The sequence below is a fragment of the Solanum stenotomum genome, chromosome 4 (assembly GCF_019186545.1).
Source record: "Solanum stenotomum isolate F172 chromosome 4, ASM1918654v1, whole genome shotgun sequence".
In the NCBI taxonomy this organism is placed as follows: domain Eukaryota; kingdom Viridiplantae; phylum Streptophyta; class Magnoliopsida; order Solanales; family Solanaceae; genus Solanum; species Solanum stenotomum.
In genome coordinates, this window is record NC_064285.1 from 64706698 (window position 1) to 64731710 (window position 25013).

General features: G+C 31.5%; 2 protein-coding genes across 2 annotated transcripts in view; both read left to right on the top strand.

Annotated features, from left to right (window-relative positions):
- The first annotated feature begins 10800 nt into the window (after nt 1–10800).
- LOC125861667 (uncharacterized) overlaps nt 10801–25013 on the top strand; it is a 15121-nt gene continuing 908 nt past the window's right edge. Inside the window, exons 1-2 of the mRNA XM_049541520.1 lie at nt 10801–11019; nt 24263–25010. Coding sequence (XP_049397477.1) covers nt 24329–25010 — 682 coding nt within the window. The 5' untranslated portion in view covers nt 10801–11019; nt 24263–24328. The remainder of the gene's footprint in view (nt 11020–24262; nt 25011–25013) is intronic.
- LOC125863174 (uncharacterized) overlaps nt 23651–25013 on the top strand; it is a 6155-nt gene continuing 4792 nt past the window's right edge. The window contains exon 1 of the mRNA XM_049543343.1: nt 23651–23804. The gene's annotated coding sequence lies outside the window, so the exon portion shown is untranslated. The remainder of the gene's footprint in view (nt 23805–25013) is intronic.

Genomic DNA, 25013 nt, shown 5'->3' on the forward strand with positions numbered 1-25013 from the left:
AGGCGGAACCCTTTTTTAAGAGATATCATATTCTGTCGGAGAAGAGACGAGTCTTCCTATATGGATCGGATCAGCCAGTCGTAATATTGTCTGGTATGATCGGAAATGGTCGAACTAGCCAGGTTCGTGTCGTATATGTAGTTATACTTTTCTATTTTTGTTTGCCATTTTTCACATTTGCTCATTACATTTTTTTGTTCATTTTGCAGATAATCCACATGATTTTGCAAGAGAATTTAATGTAGATGTCGGGATGTTGTCGGATGTACCACACTGTTGGGAAATCTTAGCCGTGATAGTGTGAGTTTGTCCCGAGGGGCAAACAGATGCATTTGCAAGTTCAATGATCCCATAGCTTGAAAGAATGAATTTTCCATTTTACATGTGCTATAACCCATATAATTTAGGTGATTTGTGATCCTGATGGGTTATTGGCCAATAAATTTTATAGGCGTATGTTACAACTTTATTAATGGCGTGAGTTGGTCCCGAGGGGTAAACATATATATTTTAAAGATTAAACGAGCTCTAGAGTGGGAAAGATAGAATTTATTGTTTTACATGTGTTATAGTTCATGAATTTTGGGTGATACGTGATCCCGACAAGTTTTTAGCAAATATTTTTTTTGTTGGCGTCCAAAACGACATTATTAATGACGTGAGTTGGGCCCGAGGGGAAAACGTGTACATTTTCAAGTTCAAACGAGCTCCACAACAAGAAAGACCAAATTTACTATTTTTTTGGTGATACGTGATCCCGAGGGGCAAACAAATGCATTTTCACATTCAAATGAGTCCCAGAGAGGAAAAGACCGAATTTACCATTTTATATGTGCTATAGTCCATAGATTTTGGGTGATACGTGATCCCAATGGATTTTTGGCTGATATTTTTGTGGGCGTCCGTAACTATCTTATTAATAGTGTGAGTTGGTCCCAAGTGGCAAATAGACGCATTTTCTAGTTCAAACAAGCCCTAGGCGGGAAAGACTGATTTTACTTTACTTGTGTTATAGTCCATGGATTTTGGGTGATACGTGATCCCAATAGGTTTTGGCCAATTTTTTTTATATATGACCTTATTAATGGCATGAGTTGGTCTCGAGGGGAAAACAAATGCATTTTTAAGTTCAAACGAGCCCTAGAGCGAGAAAAACCAATTTTACCATTTTACGTGTGCTATAGCCCATGAATTTTGGATGATACGTGATCCCAATAGGTTTTTGGCCGAAATATTTTGTGGGCATCCATTACAAATTTATTAATGGTGTGAGTTGATCCCGAGGGGCAAACATACACATTTTCAAGTTCAAACGAGCCACAGAGCGGAAAAGATCGAATTTACCATTTTATGTATGCTATAGTCCATTGATTTTGGGTGATACGTGATTGCGACATGTTTTTGGCCAAAATTTTGCAGGCGTCCGTTACGTCCTTATTAATGGAGTGAGTTTGTTCTGAGGGGCAAAAGAACGCATTTTCAAGTTCAAATGAACCTAGAGCACTGAATTTACCGTTTTACGTGTGTTATTGTACTTGATGAAAATCTTTGAGCTTGGAATCTTGGGGCTTGATCTTGAGAGAAGAGCTCTTTTATGAAGTTTTAGAGGTGAAGAACTCAGGCAAACCTTGGATGAAAAGTTTCTCTTTGTATCTTGAATTTTTTATTTGAAGGTTTTAGGGTTCTTGATGGAGAAGAGGAAACTTAGGTGAGTTTTAATAGAATTTCTAAATACTTGAATGTTTATATTGATGATTTTAGTGAAGAACTTGGGAAAACCTTTGGATGTAAAGTTTCTCTTTGTATCTTGAATTTTTTGACTTGAAGGTTTTAGGGTTCTTGGTGGAGAAGAGGAAACCTAGGTGAGTTTTAAGAGAATTTCTAAATACTTGAATGCCTAGATTGATGATTTTGAGAGGAAAACCACTTAGTTGAATGATATACTCAATTAAAACACAGAAAACCGACTTACAATAGAGTTAAAAAGCTTGGGAAAGGACCAAAATAACTCTAGAACGCATTCATAAAGTTGCTGAAACAAAAATTGCAGCAAGCCTTCACGGAAGAGTCTACGGTTCGTGGAAATTTCCATCGTCTGTAGGTCCAATATAGAACATCGACTGCTTGACAGAGCTTCACTAAATTAGATATAACTTCTTATTCCAAACTCGAAATGAGACAAACTAAGTGAAGTTGGAAAGAGGACTCATAGAACTTTAATTTGATAGGTCATGAGCCAGATAATTCATTAAATGCTGAAATATATGATCGTTTGAAGTTTACCTAAGTATAATCTCATCTTAAAATTTAATTGGTAAAGAAGCTTTCAACTCAACTTTGTCCTAGGGGTTTCTTGTGACCTTAATTAGGTGTAAAAACGTTGAGGTATAGGTTTAGCAAGGGTGGGAAAGGACTAAAAATTGTATGTACTGCTCCCCCAACTCCTTGCAGAGGGTTCCATAAAAATTTCACAAAGAAATTGTCTGGAAGACATATCACCAAAATATTCATGGGCTAACACACAATTTTTTTTTTTGATAAGTTGCCTAATTTATGTAAATTGTCCCCTAAATGCCCAAACTAGACTATAAAAATTGTGAAAGTATACATATTGCTCCCCCAACTCCATATGGAGGGTTTCGTAAAGGTTTCACAAAGAAATCGTCTGAAAATCATATCACCAAAATATTTATGGGCTAACACGCACAAAAAAACTGAAAAATTGTCTAATTTCTGTAAATTGACCCCTAAATGTCCAAACTGGACTATAAAAATTGTGAGACTATTCGTATTGCTCCTCCAACTCTCTACATAGGGTTTAGTAAAGTTTTCCCAAATAAATCATCCAAAAGTCATATCACCATAATATTCATGGGCTAACACACACGAAAAATTAAAAAAATCGCCCAATTTCGATAAATTGGCCCCTAAATGCCTAAAATGGACTCTAAAAATTGTGAGACTGTAGGTATTTCTCCCTCAACTCCCTACGGAGATTTATGTAAAGGTTTCACAAAGAAATCGTTCGAAAGTCATATCACCATTTGTTTTATTTGAAAAATATATTTTTGACTGGTTTAGAGTCGCCACTTAATTTTAAAGTAAAATTAAGAAAACTATTGTTTTCAAAAGACTAAAACGGTAAATCTATTGAAAACTATTAAGGGGGTTCGAGGTTCCTATTAATATTCTAGGAAGATTTTTAAGGCACCTAGAATATCTGCTAATGCGGTTATCCGATAATTAATTATTTGGCTAATTGATTTTAAAATAAAGCATGCATACTTAAATTAATTAAGAAGTAAACAGTTTAATACTTTAAAAGATCTTAAAGGAGAAAATGGATATTAAAAATATTATTTAAGTACAACATTTTGCAAATTTTCTTGAAAAAAAGTCTAGTAGAAAAATGTTTGCTTAATTTTAAATAGTTGATTCAAAATGGTTATCTTTTGGGGAGTTGAATTTTTAGAATCTTAAGATTAATAGCAGATAATTACGGGTAAGCAAACACAACAGAGAAATGAGGGAAAGAGATAGTTGGACCCATATCTGGTTACTGTCCACCTGGACCAGTATTCGGGCCCATTTTCAGTTTGGGTCTTTGGCCCATTTGATTCATCTGCACCTGTCCTAAACTAACATAAAAATAAAAATATTATTGGGCCTTAGGCCCAATTTTACCTGTCCTAAATTCTAGCAAGATAATTGATAATAAGACGACGAGAGCTTAAGCCCAAAAATAACAAAATACAACTTCTTTAAAAATAAATGTGGGCCTTTGGCCCGATCTTTCAATTCTCCTCCGCTTTCGCATTCTACCAACTTCGAGACCTGTTCATCAATTCTATAGCTCGAAAATGGGGCTAACTCGATAGGAAACCAAGTCGGATATGTAGGAGTGGCGTACAAAATAGACTCGGGTAAATGTCACATGCATAAAGAAAGGGATGGTAAGAATTAGTCAAAGGCAAATGGCATGGAACAAATAATAAATTAATGAAAGAACTTTGTCAAAAATTCAGATAATGAAAATAAAATAATCGATATGCCGAGGATAGCTAAGGAAAATAGAACAAATTCCAAGGTGAATGACTATTTTTAGCAAATTCTCACGGCGTATGACTATTTTAGCAGATTCGAACATAATTAAATAAAGCACTTTGATTCTTCTTCCAAAAGACTATGAGAATTGACTCCAAACAGGACAAGCTCTAATTGGTAGCTTGACTTATAATTGAAAGCTTGATTAATTTGGAAAGAAATATTCCTACAATTAATTCTCTTTGAAAGTGTTCATATTTGTTTGTAAAAAAATTCCAAAAAAAAAGTTTTTTCTTCTTTCTTAAGGAATGAATTAGTAAGATTATCTTTTTATTCGTGATTTTTTAAGCACCGTGCAAAACGAAAAGTGATCAACTAATATAAGACTGAGGGAGTATTAGTTATGATATTATTTAATCTTTTATGTGATACACAACAAACTATAGCATTTGCAAGACAGAGGCAACTATCATGTGATAAACATAATTAAAGACAAAATTGTTATCAATGCACCCAATCAAATAATTTCAAACATAACTAACTTCAGTATTACCAATACACCTTATTTAGTATTATTCTTATACTTCCACTAATGAATAGAACGACCAAAATATCTAAAATAATAATTAACAGAATAATTGTTAAGATCTAAATACACCTTATACAATAATATTATTAATATAGGCTCTGTAAATAATCTCAGAGATGAAAAATACTCCACTGATAAAATAGGACATACGAAACATTTAGCATCAGAATTCAAAAGAAATATACAAGATACTATTATTTTATTTTATTTTGAAAAAAAAAATTAAAAAAAATAAAAATAAAAAATAAAAATAAAGCTTTATGCAGTGTGTTCAAACAGTTTTGGAAAATAAATTAAATATGTCAATTGTAAAAATATTAAACTTTATGCCTATTTAGGAAAAATACATACAAAATATCCAACAATTATAGATTATTTTAAACATTTGCAATATACAACAATAATAACATTCAATTATTCTTCTTAAATTAAAATGCGGATCATATATTTTGAAAGTATAACGACACATGTTGAAGTTTCTTATTAAATTGAAATATTTATCTACATTGACAATTTCATTATGCTATTATAATCAAGAAAAATCTTAGACATGAAAATAAAATAAAATACCCAAACACTAATCTACTCAAAAAAAAATTATTTTCATATTTTTTAAAGAAAAAGAAAATACACTTTCTTGAAGACAACCTTAAAAACCAATGATGTAAGTCAAACAAATGAGTAAAATGTGACATCAAGAGATTTCCAATAAGGCGGAATTAACTACATGAAAGCTATACAGACATACGACCTATAATCAGACCTCTAAGCGCTAAGGAAACAAGAGAAGTAGTCATATTTTGCACAAAAGAAAGAAGTCACCACAAAGAAAACAAAGAACGAGTTACATTCACCGAGCAGACAGAAAACTACGAGTATGAGGAGCAATCAAAGTATTGACCACGGAAAGCAAGTCATCAAATCGATTCCGAACGTCATAGAGCGAATACGACTCAACATTTGAAGGGAGTAATATCGATATTCCGCTCATATTTAGGCATATACCAAGAGACATGAACATTTCTAACAGAGAATGAGATCTTTTTTTTAAAAAAAACTACTTATGTGAGATCATAATAGACATACAAAGATCGAGAAAAAAAAAAAAGGTAGCTATAAACAAAGCAAATACGAGATTCTCACCTCCTTTTGGGCAGCGAAATGGAGACCAAACGAGAAGGTGAGGACTTCCGATTCTCAATACAAAGCTACAACGAAAAGTTCCGGTGAAAGCTTCAAAGAAAAACTCTGAATTTGAGACTTGGAACTTTGACTATTTTTATGACTCTCTCTTTTAAAAATAAAATAAATAAAGGCAAAATATATGTTTCTATATTTCTCTCCCGTATCCAATTTTCCTTTCACTCTTTCTCAATCTTTTCTTCTAACCCAAAATTTTCCACTAAAAAAAAAAAATCCCCTTCCCCAAGTGAACAGAAGCAAATATATAGCAAGGAACTAGGATTCGGAAATTTTTTGGGGGGAAAAGGGATCAAAAATCCGAATAGAAAAGGCCCATCTCGAAATTCAAATTCGAAAAATCTTTCACCATTTTGGCTAAACATCCTTTTTCTCACATTTCGTCCCATTCCGGAAGGGGAAAAGGGGATAGATGGACTCGATCCGTTCAATCGTCCTGGACGAGCGACATGGACCGATCTCACGCCAGGAGGACGATTCACGTTGCTGCTACTGATGCTTTTTGCCGCAAAACTCGGCTAGAAACAGTACTATCGAGAGGGATGAGAGGAAGAAGACAAAGGAGATGCAGTACTACCCTCTGTTGCTTCTTTTCGTTTGCTTTACTGTTTATCTTCCTTTGGAGTCATTTGAAATTTAATGTTTTTGTTGCTTTCCGCATGTGTTGCCGCTTTGAACATTGGAGTTGTTGACGTTTTGTTGGGAATTGTAAGGGAAAGGGGATGGGTCAGCTGGTACTGCTTGCTGTATGTATGTATTGTATTGTTATATGTAATGTGGGTTGGGGAAATGGGTCGGGTAGAGGGATTATTTAGAAAAGAAATGGGCTGGCAATTAAGGGAGATCTGTTGGTGCTGCTGTACATACATGCTGGAAATAGTATTGGGCTGCTGAAAAGTGGCCCAAACTTTGGTCTTAAAATGGTTTTAAGGTGAGGTTAAAGATGGGTTCGATCTTAGAGTTTAAGAAATAGCCGAATTGAGTTAAATTAACAAATTCGGCTAAATTCTAAGTGAGATGGATTAACATTAATTAATTAATGAGCTTCTAAATTTTGACGAAATAGAATAATTAATTTAATTGCAAACCAATAATTTAAAATTATAACCATAACTTGAACTAGACTAATTTTGTAAAATATTTAAAATAACATTTTATTTTTTTTTGTGATACGATTTTCGAGTATCCATAAAATATACTAATTATATATAAAATTACATGAAATATATTTATCATTCAAAGTACTATAAAAATCGACTGAAACTATTTAAAATAACCTTGAAACTATTTTGAATTATATAAAGCTAATTATTCTAAATCGTTTGAAAAACTAAGAAGCTCGAAAATCAATTACTATCGGGGAGGGTCAGAATTGGGTGTCAACACCATTAATGGGCTAACACATACGAAAAACTAACAAAATCGTCTAATTCCTGTAAATTGGCTCATACCTAAATGCTCAAAATGGACTCTAAAAATTGTAAGACTGTATGTACTGCTCCCCAACTCCCTATGGATGGTTTCGTAAAGGTTTCGCAAAGAAATCATCTGAAAATTCTATCACCAAAATATTCATGGCTAACACCCACAAAAAACTGAGAAAATCGCATAATTCCTATAAATTGGCTCCTAAATGTCCAAATTGACTCTAAATATTGTGAGATTGTACTTACTGCTCCGCCAACGCTCTATGAAGGGTTCCATAAAGATTTCGCAAATAAATCTTCCGAAGACCTTTAATTTGATAGGTTATGAGCCACCTAATTTATTATAAATTGATAGATATGGTAGTATACAGGATTGTGTTCCTAGAAGCAATCACTGATGACATTATTTATTAAGTGTAGATTGTGTATTGGCTACTATGCAATATATTTATTATTTAGTGCGACACAAAATCTCCAGTCTTTCGTCTTAATTTATGTAATTTGTTTTGATTTGACTCGAAATTTAAGAAAAAAAGATAGATTTTTAATATTTGTGTGACTATAAATAATTTCATAAGAATAAAATGAACATTTTAAATATAAATTATTACTAAATATAGAAATGTGTCAACCGACAAATTGATGCACATATCTTTGAAAAGTCATTATTGATGTTATTGTAATTAAAAATAGTAGACTATTAAATTTACAATTACTTTTGATTTCTTAATTGTCTATTTCACTTCAATTTGAATCAACCATGTTTTAATAGTCCAAGTCTTAATTTTCTATTTCACTTCAATTTGTAACCTTTATTGGACCTATCAAAATTTCAAGTCTCAAAAACTAGAAATAATATATTAAAAGATAAAAATTATGAAAAACTATAAAAAATATTTAAAAATTATATCAAAGTAAATACTTTTATATATAAAGTAAATTTAAAAATTATATATAAATGTCGGGTTGATTTGATCTCGGGTGTACTACCCAAGTATAATAGAGTTTTTTTTCTCAATATCAGACCAAGTCATAGTCAAGTTTTGTTTTGTTTTCTTTCCTACGAAATGTGAAAAAGTTTCATTATTATGTTTATAGTCCTGTCACAAGGCAATTTTTGGCTCTTCCTAAAACTCAAATTTGCATGGAGGATGACAATACAGCTGTTGGATTTATTTGTGAGGTATGCAATACCTCCATATTTTGATTCACAGTTCACTATAGCCCTGGAAAGTTTTTCTGAAACTAATGTGGGTAAGGATGACTATGGGGCAGGACGGATGCGGTGTGAGGCGGACTTAAGGCTATGCAGAATGGTGCGGATTTAAGGTTGTGCAGGCGGAGAGGAGAGGAGAGGGATGTGGGGCTTGAAGTGGTTTTTAAAAAAAATTAATGTGGGGCGGGCGGGTTTATATACAATTTTATGCGGGTTCAAATTTAGTTTTAAGTTTTTACATATTATAAGAGTGATAGAGGTAAGATAATCTCTTTGTTACTAAAATATTCAAGATAGTAAATGAAAATTGTTCAATCAAAACTAATATAATTTCTTACATGCTTCCCAATTGACTTCTAAAAAATAAAATTTTAAGTCTATCAATTAAATTAATATAAGTTAATGAAAAAATATATATATTTTTATGAATTTTAATTTTAATATCAAACTTAACTAAAAAAGAAAAATATTAAACATTTATGCAGGGTGGGTTCATATGGGACGGATCTATGTGGGCGGGGCGAGTTGAAAATGAAAAAAAAAATTATGCAGGACGGATTAAAATTTTTGCAGGGTAAACTTAACCTGCTTCGCCCCCGCCCTGTCTCGCACCGCCTCATAGATGGAGTATTCTGTTGGCTTGATGATTCACCACAGATCATCCACTAGTGTTTCTGGGCTTTAATTGCCTGAAGATATGGAGACGGAAAACTATTGTCTACTGTTGGCTCCTACTTTATTTGAACAATATTTATTCTATATACTTTAAACTTAGATACAGATGATTTAATTCCTTCTTTCTATTTTGGCTAAATGCTTGATTTGATCTTTGATTCTAGTCTATTTTACAAGTAGAAAGTAGAATAGTGGCCTACGAAAAATTGAAAAAATCGTCTAAATCATGTTGAATGGTCCTTACATGCTAAAAAAATAGTAGGGATCATGGCAAGATTATATGTACTCATTACGTAGGGTCTCATAAGGGTTTTGAAAAAAAAAAATGTGTTGAAAGATATATCACCAAATTATTCATGGGCTGAGGCACACGAAAAATTGAGAAAATTGTCTAATTCCTGTAAGTTGGCTCTAAATGCTCAAAATGGATTCTAAAAATTATGAGACTGTATTGTAGTGCTCCCCCAACTTCCTACAGAGGGTTCCGTAAAGGTTTCGCAAAGAAATCGTCCGGAAGCCATATTACCAAAATATTCATGGGCTAACACACATGAAAACTTGAGAAAATTGACTAATTCGTGTAATTAATTAGCCCCTAAATGCTCAAAACGGACTCTAAAGTTATAAGACTGACGTTACGTACTCCCTCAACTCCCTATCGAGGGTTCTATAAGAGTTTCACAAAGAAATCATCCGAAAGTCATATCACGAAAATATTTATGGGCTAACACACAGACAAAAAATTGAGAAAATTGCTTAATTCCTGTATATTGTCCCTAAATGTCCAAAATGGACTCTAAAAATTGTGAGACTGTACTTACTGCTTCCTCAACTCCCTACAGAGGGTTACGTAAGAGTTTCACAAAGAAATCGTCCGAAAGCGACGAGGCTTTTGACAGTTCATCCAAATTAATTTTGAGAGTTCGTCCTAACCTTTCATGCTTCTATATAGTAGGAAGAAAAATAGAATAGAAATTATAATATATATTATTACTACCACAAAAGGCTATTCCACCAAAAAAGAAAAACCCAAATTGTGCCCATTAGGGTTTTTTCTATCCCAAGCAAATTTGGATTGGGTTGGTCAGTATAAAAATCTCATATTTGTAACGATTCTGTATAGAAAACGGTTTTTCCGATCCCCAAACAAGTTTCAATTGGATTGGGTTGGTCAATATAAAAATTCATCTTGTTGGTAATAATAATTTAAAGTTCCAGTAGGAATCATAATTTGATTAGGATTTGTTATTTATGGTGTTTACTTATTTATGTTTAATTAGGATTTGTTAGTTAGGAATTTGTTATTTATGGTGTTTGTTTATTTATGTTTAATTAGGATTTGTTAGTTAGAGTGATTCCTATTCCAATTCCAAGTTTAATTTGGTTTTTACTACTATAAATATAGGATGTTACAGAAAAAAATATTTAAGAAATACAAGAGTTTATAAATAAAATATTTTCCTTTCACATCTCTGTAACGATTCTGCATTGAAAGCATTATCGTCTGTGAATTTGCGAGTATGAATCGTGTGTCTCATATGAGAAAGTATGCAAAGGAGGAGATTTGTGAAGATATTATGATAAAAATATTGGATTTTTTGCCTTCAAAATGTCTTGCAAAGTTCAAATGTGTATCCAAGTGTTGGGAAAAGTACATTGCTGATTGCCGTTGCAGACGATGGAACCAAAAACCATATCTAGTTGGTTTCTTTTGTCAACATTCAGAGATTCAGCGTGAGTTACGCTTCTTCTTGTCGTCTCAATCAGTGATTGATGGCACTTTCGATGAGTCATTATACAATCTTTTGCATCGCAATGCATGTCTTGTTGCAGCATCCAATGGGTTTCTTCTTTGCAATGTGAAAAAGGTTCATTACTATGTTTATAATCCTGCCACAAGGCAATTATTGATTCTCCCAAAAACTCAAATCTGCATGGAGAACGATGACTATAATCCACCACCTATTGGATTTATTTGTAAGGTAGATAACCCTGATAATAAAGATGATATTATCTCCTTCACTGTAGTTCGGTATGCAATACCTGCAAAACCTCTGCAGTTTGCTTTACAGTTGGCTGTAACCATCGAAAGTTTCTCTTCTGAAACTAATGTGTGGACTGCAAATAAGATTATTCTTGATGTACCTATAAGACTGTTTCCTTGTACCCTTACGAAGTCACCATCGGCTAGTGTCATCGATGGAGTATTCTGTTGGTATGATGATTCATTACAGATAACTGTTTATGATAGTATCCACAAGTCTTTCTGGGCTTTGAAATTGCCTGAAGATATGGAGAGAGGAATAGGTTGTGGTTATCTTGGATCATCAGCTGGTGGATTGTATTTTGCATTGAATATTATATTCAAGGTAACCGTCATTGTGTGGTACCTTGCTAGCAATATTCGTAATCGAGATGCAGTATGGGTTAAGAAGTATGTTGGAAATATAAGAAGCACTGTTCTACAATGTCCGGAGGATTTTGGAGTTGAGGGCTATCCTCACATTGTGTTGAATAACATGGTGATTCATCCTACTGTTCCACACATATTTTATTTGGGTTTTCAGCGTAATATTATTTCTTATGACTTTGAGAAGGATGTTGCACAACTTGTCAATATTTTTTCAGGAGGTCCAACGATGAAGCGCTACAAATTGTTTCCTTTTGAATGGTATCAATGGCCACGTCGTCTTTGGTAGACTATTGCCTACTGTTGGTTCTTAATATTTAAATAAATAATTGTTGCCCATAAGATGTTAGATTTGGAGATCGATACTTTACTCTGTGATAGTTGTAAAATTGATTTTTGTTATATGTTCCAATTGTATTCAGTCTTATACGATAATGCAATCAACTATCTACCGATTATTATCATCAAATTAATGAATAACTAGACAAAAATATATGAAAAGATCATTAGTGTTGATAAACTTTTCATTCGTAGAAATAAATAAATTACAAAGTATTGTATCTATGGTGTTGTTTTACAAAGCAATACCAACATATCAAACACTTATATCCAAATACATATACAAGTCATAATTTTACACCACAAAAACATATTCAATTGATTTTTTTGCAACCTTAATTACGTTGTTGTAATTAGTGTTTGCATCATAAATAACTCCTTTGGTCTTGAAATCCACATACCTTCCTGCAATACATTTCAACGAAAAGTTAAAAAACATACAAAACACAAATTTTAATAGTAAAATCTGAAATAGATAGTTAAGTTTTTTTATATCACCGAAAAAATTCATATACAAAGTGATGCATATTATGGTTAAACAAAGTGGTGCATATTATGGTTAAACATGATTAATAATATATGATCTACACCATAATTTTATCAAAAAACACCAAATATACCACAAACACGTACACATACACCAAGCAAATTTGGTGTATATAAACTATCTAAACTATATCAAATACACCAGCACAACGATACACCTTAATTCAACCAAAATCAAATACACGAAAGGCTACAAAGTCATTAACAATAAATTCATATATCTCAAATATGGTGTTTACTACAACAGACCTAAAACCTAACAATTACTTCAATAAATGTACCATAAATATATCAATTACATCATAAAATATACCAAAAAAAAAAAACGAATGTTGGTGTTTATTTAAAACCTAATAAACAATTTTACACCAGGTAATTTATAGCAAATACACTATCAATTACACTCAGAGGCGGATCTAGGATTTGGAGGTCGTGGGTGCCACATTGTTCAAGATAAAAGAATGGGTTGCTTTATCTTAGGATTACCATTCGGGTTATTAATTTTTTTCGATTTTTATAAACAAATCAATCAAACATGCATGTTAGTAATATTTTCTTTTAGATATTCTGAGATAAGAGATAACTAAACAATTTAATTTTATTTCCTTTTTGAAATTAGATGCTTATTTGCCGAAACTTTGAAGAAAAAAAAAATTCACATTAAAATTCGAGTTTGTATAAATCATTTAATAGTATTAACTTAATATATTCATACTCCATTGATTTGATGTGTTGTTGGAGATACATAGTAGGGAAAGAATACAAATTGTAGTTCCAGCCTAGTCATCTTACCTAGCAAGAACGACGATGAAGATCGAAAGAACCTTTAAATTTTTTTTAAAAAAACTCTAGTAATAATATTCCTCATTTTTAAAACTTAAATTCTTAAAAAACTACCATTTAAATATATTCTTAATAATATTTATTTGACGTTCATAATTCAGTACTCATTAATTGATAAAGAATAAACAAGTAACACTCATATTAAGAGATTAATAATTAGTGAAAGAGAAAGTAGAAAAAAACTAAAATTAATTGTGAAAAGGAGTCAAATTGAATTAATAAAGAATAGTAAATAAATAAACATAAATGGAAGAAAAAAAATGAAAGTCCTTCACACATTAATGAAAAAGACAAAAAAGAANTCACCATTCTCTATGTAAAAAGAGGGGCTTTCACCATTTGCATTTTGTCATAAAAGATGGAAAGCATTTATCAGGAAAAGATAACATATTGAGGACAGAGGCGGATCTAGGATTTGGAGTTTGTATAAATCATTTAATAGTATTAACTTAATATATTCATACTCCATTGATTTTATGTGTTGTTGGAGATACATAGTAGGGAAAGAATACAAATTGTAGTTTCAGCCTAGTCATCTTACCTAGCAAGAACGTTGATGAAGATCGAAAGAACCTTTAAATTAAAAAAAAAAAAACTCTAGTAATAATATTCCTCATTTTTAAAAATTATATTTTAAAAAAATTACCATTTAAATATATTCTTAATAATATTTATTCGACGTTCATAATTCAGTACTCATTAATTGATAAAGAATAAACAAGTAACACTCATATTAAGAGATTAATAATTAGTGAAAGAGAAAGTAGAAAAAAACTAAAATTAATTGTGAAAAGGATTCAAATTGAATTAATAAAGAATAGTAAATAAATAAACATAAATGGAAGAAAAAAAATGAAAGTCCTTCACACATTAATGAAAAAGACAAAAAAGAATAGAAAAAGCAAGCCAAAAAGTAAATGGCGCCGTTCGAACCTGCGTTGGGCGTGTGGCAGACTTTCACCTTTGCCAGTTGAGCTGTTCATCATTTCTGTTAGTGGGTGGTAACGTTTTTATATATAGAATTCTTTTACATATATACATATATATACAAATTTTTTTCCGAGATCACTGGGTGCCGTGGCACCTCCACCCGCCCACATAGATCCGCCCCTGATTACACCTACTAATTTATCGAAAAATATTCACATAATTTGGCGTTAATACACGACTTAAAATAGACCATTAATTCCACAAAATCAACTACCAAAATACAATCACTAAATCTGGATTTCATAATCAACTCAAAAAACCCTCACAATTACACCAAAACAGATGCCAAAAACAATCACGAATTGACATATTAATAACAAGTTAATATACACTATTAATTACACCGCACAATCTACCTAGTTTCAATTTCAATAAAATGGTGTTTTTAAACGACGACTTAAAATACACCATCATATATAATCATACAATCTTATTATGGTCGAATTTTGAATTAGAATTCAAGAAATAAGCACCTAGTTCCTGTAACAAAAAAACATGTACCAACCAGATAGATTATAAGATAACAATCAAGAAAATAAAAACACCAAATATGTTACATACATTGATTAAAAGAATCACAAATTCAGTCGTTAGTTATCACACATACATGATGCGTCTCATCGTCCATTGTGTTGAATTAAAATTGAAACACCATTGGTATCCATAATTGAATAATCTTTCAGAATAGGGAGGTAGAAAGGTTTATTCTGATTAAAAAACTTTTTTTGATGGGAGAGAACATATAACCAATCTAAGTATTGTGAAAGGTAAGAGAATGGGAGAGAATTAGGGAAGAAAATCATGGGTCATATTACTACCCTACCTATTTTTTTTTTTAATAATATTATTTTATTGATTTGAAAAAAAACTATTGCTATTTTAGTGAAAAATAAAACTATTGTTATATAAGGGGTTATTAAGGCATTATATTTGTATACTTTAGTTTTTTTCCCGTATAAAAATCTCAAAGCGGTTTTTCCGATCCCCAAACAAGTTTCAATTGGATTGGGTTGGTCAATACAAAAATTTCATCTCATTGAAAATAATAATTTAAAGTTGGAATAGGAATCCTAATTTAATTAGGATTTGTTATTTATGGTGCTTACTTATTTATGTTTAATTAGAATTTGTTAGTCAGAGTGGTTCATATTCCTAGTTTAATTTGGTTTTACTATTATAAATATAGGATGCTACTAGTTAGTTTTCTATATACAGTAATACACAAAAAAAATATTCAAGAAATACAACAGTTGCTACAATTATCCAGTGTATTCTGTTTTGAAAATTTGAATTTGCGAGTATGAATGGTGTGTCTCAGAGGAGAAAGTGTACAAAAGAGGAGATTTGTGAAGATATTATGATAAAAATATTGGATTTTTTGCCTTCAAAATGTCTTGCAAAGTTTAAATGTGTATCCAAGTGTTGGGAAAAGTACATTGCTGATTGCCGTTGCAGACGATGGAACCAAAAACCATATCTAGTTGGTTTCTTTTGTCAACATTCAGAGATTACCCGTGAGTTACTCTTCTTCTTTTCGTCTTCAACAAAGGATCATTCAGTGATTGATGGCACTTTCGATGACAATCTTTTTCATGGCAAGGCACGTCTTGTGGCAGCATCCAATGGTTTTCTTCTTTGCAATGTGAAAAAGGTTCATTACTATGTTTATAATCCCGCCACAAGCCAATTTTTGGTTCTCCCAAAAACTCAAATCTGCATGGAGGACGACGACAATAATCCACCACCTGTTGGATTTACAATTTGTAAGGTAGATAACCCTGATAATATTATCTCCTTCACTGTAGTTCGGTATGCAATACCTCTGTATCCCTCTAATTTACAGTCTGCTGTAACCATTGAAAGTTTCTCTTCTGAAACTAATGTGTGGACTGCAAATAAGATTATTCTTGATGTACCTATAAGACTGTTTCCTTGTACCCTTACGAAGTCACCATCGGCTAGTGTCATCGATGGAGTATTCTGTTGGTATGATGATTCATTACAGATAACTGTTTATGATAGTATCCACAAGTCTTTCTGGGATTTGAAATTGCCTGAAGATATGGAGAGAGGAATAGGTTGTGGTTATCTTGGATCATCAGCTGGTGGATTGTATTTTGCATTGAATATTATATTCAAGGGAACCGTCATTGTGTGGTACCTTGCTAGCAATATTCGTAATCGAGACCCAGTATGGGTTAAGAAGTATGTTGGAAATATAAGAAGCACTGTTCTACAATGCCTGGAGGATTTTGGAGTTGAGGGCTATCCTCACATTGAGTTGAATAACATGGTGATTCATCCTACTGTTCCAACTTCCACACATATTTTTTTTGGGTTTTCAGCGTAATATTATTTCTTATGACTTTGAGATGGATGTTGCACAACTTGTCAATATTTTTTCAGGATGTCCAACGATGAAGCGCTACAAATTGTTTCCTTTTGAATGGTATCAATGGCCACGTCGTCTTCTGTAAACTATTCTTACTTATTTGAATAATATTTATTCTATATACTTTGAACTTAGGAATTCAAAACTTTGGAGGGGTCCCCAAAACAGAGTCTTTCCCTTTTTATTATCAAAGCATTTAATTGTTGTCCCATTAGAGAATCATGTAAAGTCATAAAGAAATATATGCATTACAAGTTTAGTCAAGAGTGACAATTAGGTGAGATTGCAGAGTTAAAATGTCATCGCATTCATCATAGAGATGAGAATGCCAAGATGGATATTGTGTGGTTGTACAAGATCAGAAGAAGGTTCAAGTAACAGATTGGGGATAAATTGAGGGATGGTTGCTTTAGATGGTTTGATTTATGTCATGCATCAAGCTCTAAATTAACCTGTTCGTGTGTACGTAAGAGAAGCTGTTGAAAGATACGAGGTAGACTTAAAATTGTATGGAAGAAAGATGTCTCGAAGAACTACAATCTGGGGATCCATACAGACTTAGTAATGCTAGGGCATAATTAATAATGGAAGAAAAAAATGCATATTAGTAGAGAATATGTGTAGACATTACTACTTTCAACTAAAAGTTTTTTGTTTTATAGGAATGGTTTAATCCTTTAAAAGATATACAGAACTTGTAATACTTTTTCACATAAAATTAGGATGAGATGATTTTGAATGGTCAGTGAACATTCATATAATCAATCCTAACTTGTTTGATTTGTGGCATTGTTAGTAGAAAATAGAATTAGATAGATCATATATGTGCTTACACACACGAAATGAAACAAATAAACGGCTCTTTCACGTAGTGAAGAAATACTTTCTTCCATATAAATAGTTTCATTAGTTTAACTCTCTTCTGAAATTAATGCGTGGATGATGTACCTCTAGGACTGTTTCCTTGTACCTATATGAGATCACCATCAGCTAGTGTCATCGATGGAGTATTCTGTTCGCTTGATGATTCACTACAGATGGTGCATTGTATTTTGCATTGAATATTATATTTGTGCCAACCATCCAGGATGGTCCATCCTTGTGTGGCACCTTGCGAGCAATATTCATAGTCGAGATGCAGTATGGGTTAAGAAGTATGTTGAAAATGTAGCTACTGAGAAAATCGCTTAATTTCTGTAAATTGTTAATATAGTATATGTACCTTCAATCCTTCCCCTAGCTATCAAACGTAAAGATTTCAAACCTGATTTGGTGGATGATAGTCTAGGGCCAGGTTCATATATGTTTCTACTGAAATAGGAGAAAAGTGTTTTACAATGGATGACAACAAAATGTATGTGGTCCACTGTGGGTTGAAGAATCAAATAATTTATAATCCAACAACTAGGGTTGAATATTTGGTATGTAGTCTGTCCTATTTCAAGGGCAAGTGCCCTCCAAAGATCTACGAAGGTGGTACATGTTATCGCTTGTACACCCGTTCAAACTTTTATGGATTGAAACCTCAAAAGTATCCTCGAATGATGGTTTCTAATATTGTCAATGAGACTAGGCGAGAACCTAGTATCTTTTGACTATATGACTCTCCCGCGTTCCTCTCAAACGTTGGATAGAGCACTAGAGGATGTATACTAATTGGAAGCAATAGATGATGAAGGAAATATGCACACTTGGAAGAAACAAAATACTCTAGGTAGAGTATCAAAAAAAAATATATTTATTATTACTATTAAATTTTCTTAATAATTTGTTGATGACCTCTCACTAATTATTATGCACATATTTTTGAAATTTCACTATTGATGTAATTATAATTAAAAATCGTACACAATTAAATTTATACTTATTTTTGATTTCTTAATTTATCTAATTCACTTCAATTTGAATCAGCCATGTTTTTATATTGGCTTTATAAGATTGTCTTCAATTCTTTGAGATGTTTTATTAAACATTTCAAGTTCAAACTAAGTAGATTATCACATAATTAAATTTTTTTAAAATCTTGTCTTAACCTTGAATGTCTTATAATCAAAAGAAAAATTTGATAGTTCATGTAACAATTGATTATGTTAAAACAAGTTTTAAAACTAGAATCAATAAGAGAGATTTAAACATTTATGTTGTTATGTAACTGTTGACACCCAATTTTGACCCTATGCAATTCGAGTTAACTATCGAGCTTCTTCAATTTCAAACAATTTGAAATAACCATCTTTGAAAATCCTAAAAAATATATATTTTAAAATCTCTTTCTATTTAGTTTTGGTTAGTACTTTTCAGAAATAATTATATAATTTTACATGTTGGTTTATATAATTTTCGTCTTTTATATAAATATTTAATAAATAGCCTAAAAATAATATTTATCATAATTACACATTTATTTCATTGAATTAGTGAATTTTATAATTTTGTATAATTAGTTCTCTATTTTAAGTAATGAATAAGTCTTGATAATTATTTTGTCTTGTTTTAATTTTGGCCGAATTAGTTATTTGATTCAACTTGGTCATATATAAATCTAATTTGATTAGAATCGAAAGTAAAGTGGCCAAATTTTAAATATAATGGGCCCTCCTTTTAATTCTTGCACATCTGCAAATATTCATATAATTGCATACTCTCCCACGTTCCTTTCTTTTTATTCTTTTCCAACCAAAGACAAGCTTCTCTCCCCTTTCTTCTTCCTCCAAAACGCAAAAGTCAATACCAAGAACCCTAGTTTCTTCACCATTGAAAGTGCCTCCCTCTAAATTTCAAATATTGTAGACTTTGGGTTAGATTTGTTGACTTTGGCTTAGATAAAATCTCACCCAAATCTAATCCGAATCGGAAGATATCACATCGAATTCAAATTTTTGGGGGCATGTTCTTCTCTTACTCGTTTTCTCCTCCATTATTTTCAATCAATCTCTCATCTCCCGCTAAAACAGCTATTGAAATTCAAATCTCTATTTTTGCTATAAATACATGGTATTGGTGCCATTTAAGGGACGGATAGAAATAGAGGGAGAGCTAGAGGAAAATCACAGTGATATAGGTTCATAAGAAGAATTTTGATTTCTATAGTTGCTAAGTTAAGAATTTCAAATCTCGAGTTTTCGTCTTAAGCTCTTTGTTCTTTGTCATTGGAAGCTTTCGTCGGAGTTCTTTTCACGTGGTGGTGAAATGGTTCATTTCAACTCGTCGTCTCAAGTTCACTGCCCATAACCAGGTAATCTGCTTCCGCTATTTCTTTAAATTCCCGATTTTGCTTTGTGTTCGTTTTAAGTATTTTAGTTGTTTTGATTTAGTCACTACTTAACATGTAGATTGATGGGAAATGCCATATAGCTTTCTTTTCTTTTTTTTTTAGACTTTTCCAGCTCATATTTATTTCGTGTTGTTTGTTAGAATTCAACTTTTGAATACTGCATTCTTTGTTTCGTTTCCTGCATTCTGTTTGCTCAAGGTGTTTCCAGATTTTTATGAACTTGTTGATACCTCGTAAATGTTGAGACAATTTTTTGAAAATATTTTGGCTAAACTTTGAACTTGTGGGCTCCTTCTCCATTCTATTTGTTTGAATCAGTAGACCTTTAAACTCCTGTTTGCTCCCTTCCTTGTGAGTCCTCTATTCCGTGGATAATATGATTTTTGTTATTCTATTACATTGCTTTAGATTCATACATGCAATTGACTACATTACTTTATTATTATTTTTTTTCTTTTGACAAAAAAGTAAAAAGTAAAGTTAAATGTCAATCATTGGTAGTGAGAAATAACATTTGTATTGTTTTGTCTGCTATTGCCAAAGGGTGTTCTTCCGTGATATGTGTTAATTGTCAAGATAATAATTTAGTCACATGATTTTAAGTGTTACTTGTATAACAATGAGAGTTTAGGAGTTAAGAAATTTAATCAATTTAAATAAGAATTAGCGTAATTGTGAAGTCGGCTATAATAATTCTTATTATTTTTTACTATTGTTATTATTTTTGAAACATTCCTTCTTAAATTGATAGTTTAGTCATTGTTGGGTTCCATTTATTTGTTGAGAAAGACTTGCATTTTTTTTCTTTATTTATTTGCATTTTTGAGTCTAGCATGCTACTAACCATTTAGTTGAAGATTGGAATTTAATATGTCATATGTTCAACTTTCCTTGAATTTTAATTCTACTATAAGTTAAGTATTAATTTTTCTTCCATGTTTACCTTGCATGAACCCCTCCTTGGTTTGAGTCCATTCGACTCCCTTCTATCTCTTCCCTTTGCATTTCGGATGTGCTATGGAGTCCCGAACTCAGCACTATCGAGTTGAACTCATCATTTCAAGAAATTGAAAGTTGAAACAGGTCTCGAAAAGCAGAAAAATAGGTTGTATACATTCTATATACACTGATACACAACAGGGGTATATAAAAACGAGAATTGAGCCAAAAGCCCAAATCAGCAACTAGTTTGGCCCAAAAAAGGGCCCAAATTTATTTTCTCCTTTATTCTCCTAGATTATTTAATTGTGATTACTTATTGTTAGTTTTTTTTATAACCTCTCACTTGAAATAACTTAATTGAACTCCCCAAATGATGAACTATTTTCTTTGTGTTGGTTTACTTTAATAAATTTTATTTTATCAACTCTTGCACCCTTATTTACTTATTCAAATGTTTTCTATTCAAAACTTTTACTTACTTTTAACTAGTTTAAACTGATTTCTTGGTTTATCGACTAAATTAGTTCAAATTATTATGAGTCAAATAAATTTTAATTAATCTAGTTTTGTTAAAATTTTAATCACTTACATTCAATTCAAATGTTTCATTTAAGTCCCTTTCCCTATAAAATAAAATAAAATAAAATGTGTCGTTTATTTAATCTATTTTCTCAAGTTAATCGAACATTGTAAATAAATATTATTATTTATATATATTGAATCATTTTCCTAAAATGAAATAGTCCAAAAAATATTTAACCTAAGTCATAGGATAACCGCGTGTTAACGGACACTTCAAATGTCTTAAAAACCTTCTTGAAGCGTAAATAAGAACCCCTTACTCAATTTCTCTAAATTTTTAAGGACTTAATCTGTTAGAGTCTTTTCAAATTATGTTTTCTTAATTTCTTTAAAAAATTAAGTTGCGACTCTTTCTAAGTATTTTTCTCAAATTATTTTATACTTAGAACATTTCAAAAAGTGATTTTTCTAAAGGACAGTAAAATTACGGCATAATAGTAACGTACAATAATTTATACATGTTTATTCTTGTCTTACAAAATATTACAAGAAATACTATACTGTTAATTAAAAAAGAAAAATTAATTATTAAATTATAATCAATTACAATATATTTAAAGAATTTATGAGAATAAAATATACAAACAAATTAATTGAACTAATTATTTTTTCTAAATTTTGGCTTTAGGCATCCAATGTCTATGTTTTTTTTTCTTTGGTCTCATTTGAATTTCTTTTGAATGATCAAACTCTTTTTCTTCTGGTAACAAAATTATTCTTCAATTCAAAGAATGATGTACATATATTATTTTGGTTTGACAAACCTATACAATGCCTTTGAAAGAAATAACGAGGTGTTTCTAACTAATATCTCAAGAATGCAGATATTCCTCAATAGCATCGGACATGATTCAATACTCGTAAGACTTTAATAGTCCAACCCGTTGAAACAAAAAGTATAAGAAGAGTCAGAGGTGTATATGATTTAAATTTTATGGACTCAATTTATAAGATTTTTAACATTTATGAACTAAATATATATATACATAAATTTATATTATACGTAAAAAATATTGAGTTATGAAACTAGATAAACTTAATTTCAGAATTTCTACATCCACTCTTAACAAAAAATGTCTAATAATAATTGGCCTTGAATCAAACCGCCCCTAAAATTAAAAGGACCACTTTCCCACCATGTTGAAAAATGTTCTAATGATTGAAAGGTGATGACACCACTCTAATGATTGAAAAAATTCTTAATATCATAAAGGAAAAGTTTTTTTCTTAAAAGCTTCAGTAATAACCAAAACAACCTATTTGAGAAGGATAAGCGAGGTGAATTGTGAATGATACAAAAGTGATGAAATTGTTGTTGGACAAACAATATCCTTTTGAATCTTCAAGTTCATCGAAGATCCTTTCAATTTTGATTCAATATTATCAAAAAAATTGAGATTCAAGGTTCTTTCTTCTCCTAGTTCAGTGAAGATCCTTTCACTTTTGATTCAAAATTGTTGAAAATTTTGAGATTCAAAATTATTATCCTAGTTTATTGAAGACCCTTTCAATTTGATTCAAAATTGTCGAAAAATTTGAAAAGATACATCATGAATATCTTTGCTACTTCGCATTTTACTATTTATGTATCTTGTTTAAATTGATAAGTATTGTATTTATACTAGATACATTAAATAAATAGTTGTTGCCCATAATATGTTAGATTTGAGATCGATACATTATGTGTGGTAGTTGCTATGTAATTGATACATTTAGTATGGACAAAATATGAAAAAGAAACGAGGTCTGTGTTTGGTATTATGGAAAATATTTTTTATAAAATATTTTTAATTTTTTTTCTGTTTGATTAGTTTAATTTTTTTCTTATGTTTTGTTAGTTTAATTTTGAAAATCAAATTTGAATATAGATTTTGTAACTGCTAAGAATTTGAAATGAATTTAGGGAGAGAAAATATGAGTGGTGAACGGCTGGAGACTTTTTGTATCTAGTAATTTTTAGAATTAAGAGAAAGAAGGAATTTAAGTAATATTTTAAAAAGGTAGGAAAAAAAATAGAGAATGAGGAAATCAAACTTATGTATATAAGTAATTTATGCATATTATTTCTACCACAAAAGGCTATTCATCCCAAAAAAAAAAAAAAGAGATAAAAGGAAAAACCCAAGTTGAACCCATTAGGGTTTTTTCGGATCCCAAAAGGCTATGCAGCCAAAAAAAAAAAAAGAAACACCCAAATTCCGATCCCAAAGAAGTTTGGATTAGGATTGGATTGGTCAGTATAAAAATCTCATCTTTGTAACGATTCTGTAGTGTAAAGATTCTGTATTGAAAGCGATTATCGTCTGCTGCTTTGGTATACATATAAAAATCTCAGGTTTGGAGTTTTTGTGAATCAGTATAAAAATTTCAAATGTTTGTGTCTGCTAGCTGACAATTATCCACTACTCTTGTATTCTGTTTTCAAATTTTGAAATTGCGAGTATGAATCGAATGAGAAAGAAGTGTGTAAAGGAGGAGATTTGTGAAGATGTTATGATAAAAATATTGGACTTTTTGCCTTCAAAATCTCTGGCAAAGTTTAAATGTGTATCCAAGTGTTGGGAAAAGTACATTACTGATTGCCGTTGCAGACGATGGATCCAAAAACCATATCTAGTTGGTTTCTTTTGTCAACACTTCGAGGTTCCCCGTGTACCTATGCGGACTAACTTCTTCTCGTCGTCTCAATCAGTGATTGATGGCACTTTCGATGAGTCATTAGACAATCTTTTTCATAGCAATGCACGTCTTGTTGCAGCATCCAATGGTTTTCTTCTTTGCTATGTGAAAAAGGTGCATTACTATGTTTATAATCCCTCCACAAGCCAATTATTGGTTCTTCCAAAAACTCAAATCTGCATGGAGGACGACGAATATAATCCACCACCTATTGGATTTATTTGTAAGGTAGATAACCCTGATAATAAAGATATTATCTCCTTCACTATAGTTCGGTATGCAATACCTGACTATCAATCTAATTTACAATTTGCTGTAACCATCGAAAGTTTCTCTTCTGAAACTAATGCTTGGACTGCAAATAAGATTATTCTTGATGTACCTCTAGGACTGTTTCGTTCTACGCAATCACCATCAGCTAGTGTCATCGATGGAGTATTCTGTTGGCTTGATGATTCACTACAGATAACTGTTTATGATAGTATCTACAAGTCTTTCTGGGCTTTGAAATTGCCTGAAGATATGGAGAGAGGAAAATCAGGTGGTTGTTATCTTGGATCATCAGCTGGTGGATTGTATTTTGCATTGAATATTATATTTGAGGCAACCATCATTGTGTGGTACCTTGTGAGCAATATTCGTAGTCGAGATGCAGTATGGGTTAAGAAGTATGTTGGAAATGTAGGCAGCACTGTTCTACAATGCCGGAAGGATTTTGGACTTGAGGGCTATCATAGAATTGTGTTGAAAACCATGGTCATTCATCCTACTGTTCCACACATATTTTATTTAGGTTTTCTTCGTAAGGTTATTTCTTATGACTTTGAGATGGATGTTGCACAACTTGTCTATAATTTTTCAGGCA